The sequence below is a fragment of the Trachurus japonicus genome, chromosome 24, assembly GCF_045865225.1.
Source record: "Trachurus japonicus isolate A0001 chromosome 24, Traja_1.0".
NCBI classification, from domain to species: domain Eukaryota; kingdom Metazoa; phylum Chordata; class Actinopteri; order Carangiformes; family Carangidae; genus Trachurus; species Trachurus japonicus.
Window position 1 is genome coordinate 5,244,126 of NC_140930.1, and position 8,605 is coordinate 5,252,730.

General features: G+C 44.8%; 1 protein-coding gene across 1 annotated transcript; it reads right to left on the reverse strand.

Annotated features, from left to right (window-relative positions):
- Positions 1-307: 307 nt before the first annotated feature.
- LOC146961211 (lipoamide acyltransferase component of branched-chain alpha-keto acid dehydrogenase complex, mitochondrial-like) lies at positions 308-4,437 on the reverse strand. Its single transcript, XM_085771687.1, has 5 exons — positions 4,275-4,437; positions 4,083-4,160; positions 1,695-1,886; positions 1,535-1,606; positions 308-475 (listed from the first exon to the last, which is right to left on the reverse strand). Exons 1-5 carry the CDS (start codon positions 4,425-4,427, stop codon positions 308-310), a joined length of 663 nt encoding a protein of 220 aa, XP_085627813.1. The 5' UTR covers positions 4,428-4,437.
- Positions 4,438-8,605: the final 4,168 nt, after the last annotated feature.

The window sequence follows — 8,605 nt, forward strand, 5'->3', positions numbered from 1 at the left end:
ACCTCCAACCGAGAGAGAGAGAGAGAGTGAGAGAGTAAGGGGGTGAGTGAGTGAATGAGTGGTTGTCATGGAAACGACATGATTGACAGGCTGACCCCTCCCCCGCCGCATCGCGCCGCCGCCGCAACTCGCTCAAAGGCAACAAGGAAATGAGAGAAAAGAAGAATAAGAAGAAGATGATGATGATGATGAAGGCAGCAGCAGCGGCGGCGGTGGCGGTGGCGGCGAAGGGGGAGAGGTGAAGGTGTGTTAGTGTTGGCGGTCCGGTTCCATCCGGTTCCATCCGGTTCCATCCGGTCGGGTCCGGTCACTTGAGGTCCAGCACCATGCTGGCCGGGTTCTCCAGGTATTCCCGCCACAGGTTGGAGAAGCGGCACATGGTGGCGCCGTCGATGATGCGGTGATCCGCCGACCAGCTGACCGCCATGATGTGAGCCGGGACCACCTGACCGCCGGCGCCGAACCGGGGCAGCACCTGAGAGCACACACACACACACACACACACACACACACACACACACACACACACACACACACAGTGTCAGAAATTAGTCGGTTGCCACGAAATGCGATGCTAATTTCTGTTAGCCCGTCTATGAGGTTTTACATTATACGTTAGCATTAAGCTAGCGGACTTTATACTTGCGAGAATGGCTGTGTGTTTTGAACGTTGTTGGTTTGATTGAACATCTTTGATGCTTAAATACATATATTACCGCTTAATATATTGCTTTACTCTTTATTTTATGCCATTTTTACTGTAGGGCAGGCTAATCTTCAATTCAAAGTGACAAATAAAACCATGAAGCAAAAAGATTTTGCCTTTTGTTTGAGAACTGACATTGATGTACAATAATTCAGTTAACAGTTGTAAATATACCTTATAGGGTTTATTTTTTAATATTTTACCATTCAAAAGCAAGCTCAGTGCTGTCTGTCCCATAGAAGAACATGATAGCGGCAGCCTGCTGTAGCCCCTCTGTTATATCAATCGCTCTGCTTGTGGTGCAATACATACAACAGTCTCCAGCTGCAATGAAGCACACGCTGGAGTCGAGCAATGGGGGCGTGGTTTTTGTGATTCCTGATTGGACGGAGGTAAATTCATGCAAAACCACTGATGCGCGTTGCCTTCAGGGACAGTTTTTCATCAACAGTCTCTGTATTTCCCTCTAAAACAACTCTGTGTGGTAACGTTGTGTTATTATCTCATAGCGTGGTGAATGTGCAGCTCACAACTTGTCCGCCAGAGCGTTGTGGAGTTGTTGGATTGTGTATTTGATGAGTTTGATGAGGGAAACCAAGAAATCCCATAATGAGCCTCTGTAGCGTAGCTCTGAGCAGCTCGCAGCTCTGCTCTGGATTATGGCAATGGGCCAATTTGACAAAATGTTGAACTATCCCTTTAAACTCTAATTACCTTTCTTTCTTTTTTTATTATATACCCTGCACAGGAAGGGGGCGGGGCTTGGCTTATCTAAGTACTTTGACCTCTGTGGTGTGTTCATGGGCCATGGGAAAGTCTGGAACTCACCTGCATTTTCCCCAGCGCTCCGATGGCGACCTCAGGAGGGAGGATGACTGGTTTGGCGTACGTCCCTCCGATCTACAACACACACACAGAGGAAACAGGTTGTGGTTAGAGCGGGTCTAGAGTCCGTCTCCGTCCTCAGAGCGGCGGCGTCTGGACTCACGGATCCGATGTTGGACAGGGTGAACGTTCCCCCCGTCAGCTCCGACGTTCCCAGCTGCCCCACGGCGCCGAGCGTCTGCAGCCGGTTCAGCTCCTGGGCGATGTCGAACACGCTGAGCAGCTGCACGTTCTTCACGTTGGGGACCAGCAGACCCTGACTCGTGTCCATCGCCAGCCCGATGTTGTGAGACGCCTGAGGGCAAAGAGACACACCAAGGTGATTAGATATAAATGATGTGAAGTAACCGGGTCAGACTGATCCAGACCCAGTGATCTGATCGGATTCTGGGAAACCTGATCAATGACAACTGATTAATGATTATCTGACACATAACAGGTCTGATCTGCTGTTAAAGGGATATTCAGCTACAAATTCAGTTGGGACAGACTTTCAAACCAAGAACTTTTTTATCTGGGCCAGATGTTTTCAGTGACACAAACATACGAAATGTAGAGAAAAAGGGTTATTTTCTGCCTCTGCGCTGGTCTCACATTTGGGCTTATTCTGACCAAATGGTAGCTCCTATCAGAAAAAGAAGCAGACCGTGGTCGTCGTAAGGATTTCCTGAACACTTTGGTATGATTTTGGTGTTTCTACAGTAAATATTTTGGAAACACTTGCAAGTTATAAACAGGGGTCCCTCCTGCTTCTCTTTGTATTAGAGTCAATGGGCGGCAGGAAGAGACCTGGCCGCAATGAGAGGCTCACAGTTTAAATTTTGTAAGTCTCTCTGCTTCGATGAACACATTGTTAGAGAGAGGACACGTTTGTCTACAAATGTGGAAAAAATCATGTGTGTAGAGTGTCATTTGTGGTTGTAAGCAGCGTGGAAAGAGAAAAATGATGTCACCCACGCTAGCCTGAACATTCTGCGCAATACACACCCATTATAATCTCAACACTTCTCCAAATATGATCATGGTCATTAAACAGTGATTGATCAAAAACTATAATACCTATCGAAAAACGTGAATTAATACACCAATAAACGAGAGTTGTGTCTTGCAGAAGTCAGAGGACAGAGCCTCGCTGTCTTTGCCCCGTGGCCCTAACGAAAAGTGCCCAGTTTGATCGGATAAAACCTTGAAAACGGGTTATTGCAAAAACTAAAACCAGATCATGTGATCCAGTCTTGGTTTTAATCTGGATCAAACCCTCAGTTTGTGTTGATCAGAACTTTTTAGTCGGATCAGGAAACTTTGACCGTGTTTGTGTGTGTGCACCAGCGCGCACGTGAGAGAAGGGCCGCCACAGACTCGTTAATTAATAGGAAACACTGCTGGTTGGTAAGTTTCATTTTTACCGCGCACCACGGGCATGCATGCTCGCTTCTCTCTCTCTCTGTGTGTGTGTGTGTTGTGTGTGAACACAGCGAAAGAGCGCTACGCCCTGCCTTGGGACTGCGGCTGAAATTTAGCAGTTGTGCTAAATCCGGCACATTTACACTGATGCTTAATGCGTCAGTGTTGATGAATGTGCACTGTCCCAATTCAATAAATAAAGAAATGAAAACGCGGAGATGAATTAACGGAACGATATTGCGTTGATAGAAAAAAAAAGCAGAATCAATTTGTGTCTTGGTCTTGATTCTGTGACACTGCACCACACACTGGTCAATGTATGGGAAACAATAGGTGTGTGTGTTTGAGTAAAATGATAGTTTGTGTTTCATTCTATAAACTACTGATAACAATTTCTCCCAAAAATTACAACTGGTCAAAATAACAAAAAAAGATGCAGTGTTTTCAGACCTCAAATAATACAAAGAAAACAAGTTGATATTCATTTTTAAACAGACCACTAATGTTTTAATTTAGGAAGAGTTCAAATTAATATCGATGGAAATTTAAATTTTAATCCTGCAGCAGCAGTGATTGTTTATTGATTTACTGATTATTTACTGATACATATATTATAGTTCTAAGATTTTCTATTAAAATAAAGCCAATAATGATATTTTCTGTGTTCTCTTTTTATTTGGAAAAGTACCAAAAAGTATCGAAAAGTATTGAAAAACATTTTGGTACCGATACCGGTACCAACATGTTGGTATCGTGACAACACTAGTTGTCAGATGAGGTCTGGCTGTTTAAACGACATTGAAGAAACAACAAACAGCAGAGAAAACAACACAAACATCCCATTTTCAAATAAATCCACTCTGAGTGTCTCCATGCTGCTGTTCTACCTGTTGTTTACACATTTAAAACACTCATTATCTGGATTTGGTCATCTAGAGAAGCTTGTATCTGCTCTGAACAACTGGGGTAAAGGTAAAGGTGGATTACGTGATCCTGGATGGCAAAACAACGGATTGAAACAACTGGGTCTTAAAGAAAAAGTTTGAATCTACAATGTAGAAAGTGTCCAGTCTGGACCGGGTCGTACCTTGTAGGTGATGTTCTGACAGCTCTGGTCCAATGAGGAGTTCAGGATGGGGAAGTGCAGGAGTCCCAGAGAGGCAGCCTGAGCCAATGAGAGCACAGCATCAACGTCAGCATCAAACATCACGTGACCAATCAGCATCAAGGTCGCCCCCCGCCAAGCCCCGCCCCCTCGCCCCACCTCTCAGCCCCGTACCTTGATGAAGAAGGGCATGAAGCTGAGTTTGACCCCCCGGCCCTCGGCGAGGGGCCGGAGCTCCGCCCGCAGTGCCACCAGGCGGCTCAGGTCGACCTCGTCACAGTAGCCGAAGTGAGGGATCATCAGAGCGGCCGTCATCGTCTTCACCATCGCTTTGTGGAAACCTGGTCAATAACAATCTGGTGTTAAAGGGATATTCAACTACCAATTCAGTTGGGACAGATTTTCAAACCAAGAACTTTATCTGGGCCAGACGTTTTTCAGCGGCCTGTGGTTTTAAACTAATACAAATTAATGTAGATTGAAAAACAAGTAGCTAATGTTTATTCATCGTTTTCATTTTAAAATTGGTCACTTTTGACACCGGCCCATCAAACAGTGCAGAAAAACAAAGAAAAAAGCTTCAACTGAACAGAAACTGAGGTAGTGGCGATAAGAGAGGAGAGTGTGTTGTGTGTGTTGGTGTGTTTGGCAGAGCCTTGATCTAATGGTGCGTTCCAGGCAACCCGTAACTCGTGTTTTTCCGACCTGTTCCTATGGTTACCCGTTGGAACGTACAGTCAAACTCGTAACTTCCCACCTGTGAACTCGTACTAGATCGATGTACTCCCAGTTCCCAGTTGTAACTCGTAACTGGTGACTTACGGGTTCAAAAGCCTGCCTGGAACGCATCATAAATGTGTGGTAGACAGTGCTCAGAGCAGAACTGGTCTCTGATTGGCTCTGGCCTGAGGCTCAGAGGTTACCACGGCAACTTGAGGTGGTTGCCAATGACGATAGAGGCCCCCCAGGCTGAGGCAGACAGAAACGTGGAGAAAAGAGGGTGATTTTCTGCCTCTGCGCTGGTCTCACATTTGGGCTTATTCTGAGAAAACGGTAGCTACTATCAGAAGAAGAAGCAGACCGTGGTCGTCGTAAAGACTTCCTGAACACTTTGATATGACTTTGGTGTTTCTACAGTAAATATTTTGGAAACACTTGTGAGTTATAAACAGGGGTCCCTTCTGCTTCTCTCAGAAAATCTTTGTATTAGAGTCAATGGGCGGCAGGAAGAGACCTGGCCGCAATGAGAGGCTCACAGTTTAAATTCTGTAAGTCTCTCTGCTTTGATGAACACATTGTTAGAGAGAGGACAAGTTTGTCTACAACTGTGGAAAAGATTATGTGTGTAGAGTGTAAATTGTGCCCGTGAGCAGCGTGGAAAGAGAAAAATTCAGACAATTTCTGGCAACTTCTCCCACTCTGACACGAACATTCCGCCCAATACACACCCATTATAATCTCAACACTTCTCCAAATACGGTCATGGTCATTAAACAGTGACTGATCAAAAACTATAATACCTATCGAAACGTGGATTAACACACCAATAGACGAGACTTGTGTCTTGCAGAAGCCAGAGGACAGTGCCTCGATGTGTTTGCCCCGTGGCCCTAACTAAAAGTTCCCAGTTTTAGCAACAACTTGCTTCCCGTATGAATTTAAATCAGTAAAATTGTGGTCACCTAGATGCACCTCAAAGGTCATAAAGAAGGAAAACAGTATTCACAGTCTACTGAAGGCTAAAGGTTCAGGTTTTTCTGCAATTCTTATACCACCATCTGGGTCTGGGTTAAACCTACGCCCTTTAAAGCCCCAGTATGTAACTTATTTGGCCTTTTATTAGTAAAAATCAAATCTGTCTTTCATAAATCCGTATTTCACTGAAGGTGAATCACACCCGCATACAAATGAAAGCTTTCTGGTACCTTAGAATGAGTTGTTACAAGTCGTTACAAATACATAAGTGGTTGACGCACCGAACCGAGGCGGCCATGTTGCAGCGCCATTTTTTACGTTGAGTGACAGCGTGAGCGTAGGTAACCACGGAAACGGCCTGTTAAAACTGTCACCACTGTGTAGTGTGAGGAAGGACGGAGGCACTGGTGTTGCATTCAGGTGCAGTCAGGCAGACGGCCGTCGGCAATCCAACCGGATGTCATTTTACTCCACCAGAGAAAGACGGTAAAACAATACCACATCACCATGACAACATATTGTCAGGCCTGTATTGTTCTGCCTCGTGCTGGCGGACCACTTGTTTACATAGACGCTTGTTTATCCTGTTACATGCAGCGTCTGTTGTCTGTCTGACGTCTGCCCCATTTCACCTGAATGCAACATCAAGAATACGTTCAGATATGCAACCGCACCGCTAGATGGGGGGAATTCCTACGTACTATACCTTTAAGCAGCGCAGTGTATGCTATAGAGTCTAGATAATATGGCAATCATTAATGAGAATTGTTTTGAAAAAGACAAAGGCTAATGCTTCAATTGTCCATATCAAAAGATTTATTTTATATATACTATAGCCAGTGGCGGCTGGTGGTCAAATTAGTTGGGTGGGCTAATAAATAAATTATACCCATTAAATGGTTAACACAGCTAAAAGTTAGGGTTATCCCATCTCACAAAAGTATAGCAACTAACTAGGCCTACACACTGCATTAAGTAAGGGTCTAGTCCAAAACAAAAAAAAAAACTTCACCTGGTTATCTCACACATACACACACAGTCTCTCTCTCTCTCTCTCTCTCTCCCTCTCTCACGCACGCACGCACACACACACACACAGACGCACGCACGCACACGCACGCACACACACACACACGCACACACACACACACACACACACACACACACACACACACACACAAACACTTACACAAACATTTACACACACACGCACGCACGCACGCACGCACACACACCCGACGATATTGCTCAATTAAAAAATAAATAAAAAAGACGATGCAGCTCATATCGACGGCCTTTCTGGTCTGTTATCGCCATGTCATTTAAGTCTGGTGCTCCCGGTGAGTTTAGAAACTAGATTCTCCACTTCGTTCATGTTAGCAAAGACAGTTTAGAGCAGTAAAGTAATGCTACCTGTGATGCTAGCGCCTAGCGCCGCTGTTTCTGTCTTCTCCCTCCCACAACAACACAACTTCTCCTCCGGTTCCTGTCATTGGTCTGAAAACAGCGGTGTTGGGCTAAATGAAATTAGCCCCAATGACAAGTGAACCAAGGGGGCGGGACATGATGCCTGTCAATCACTGACCCTGCGTCAGCCCGCTGCTGATTGGTCAGAACCGCTCGGCCTGTGGGCTGAATGAAATTAGCCCAAACAGTCGGTCAATGGCGAGGGCGGGACATGGCACCTGTCAATCATCCACAGTCGGAAAATGAATGAGAGCAGACTCGGTGAGCTCGGGCTGATTAAAATTAGCCAGATATCCTGTGTTTTTCTTGAAACTATTTAATATTGTTGCCAGTTCCGATTTTACTAAGACTTAGAACAATCTTTTGTATGTTATTTAGAGAATATAATATAGGCTATATATAATATTTTTTCCTCAACTTTTGTTGTGTAATGCAGGGAGGGCTTAGCCCCACTAGCCCATTGATACCAGCCGTCACTGACTATAGCAATTGATCGATTTTACATCATATTTTTACTAATTCATGCTTTTGTGAGGAGAGCGATTCAACCGGAAGTGTACTTGCGATTTTATTTTGAAACGTATCCCGTGCATTTCCTGTCCTGATAGTGACGGTGGCTTGTGAGTAGCCTGCCGCGGTAGCGGCCTCACAGTGGAGGCGGCTTGAGAGTGGAGCCTGCACCGGAAGCGACCTCACAGTGGAGGTCTGCAGCCAGGACCTCTTGGAAAACTGCGCACAAAAACTGTCACCTGACTTAAAGAGACAGTAACACATATACGGTTTTGTTCACAGGAGAAGCTATTTTCACTGGTCCCTTCTCATGGAAATAAATACTAATGAGCTGCAATATTAAAGAATGCTTTAACATTAATACATATACAAATAATTAACTATAAACAACCTGGGGTTTATTAACCCGGGTTACACAGACGTCAGATCTAAGTCAGACAGACTGAGAGTCACAGAGAAATGTTCTCTGGTTATAGAGAAGGTCTCAGTAGATGATGCTGGTGTGTACGAATGCAGACAGGTCAGAGAGGGACGACTTGAAGCTGCTCGGGTTTTTCTGTCTGTTGTCACCAGTGAGTATTTACACTGAATCATCTCACTCATTCTGATTATTATAGTGATGAAGCTCATTTCTCTCTCATTGTCTCCATCAGTGACTGAACAGAAGGTTGGTGATGATGAGGTGACGTTGAACTGCTCTGTGACGACGTATAGAGGATGGTGTGAACACTCAGTTCAGTGGCTGTTTGATGATGAAGATAAAAACATGGAGACGTCTCAGTCTGACTGTTCTGAGTCTGTCAAGATTAAAACATCTGAATTTAATCAGAAGA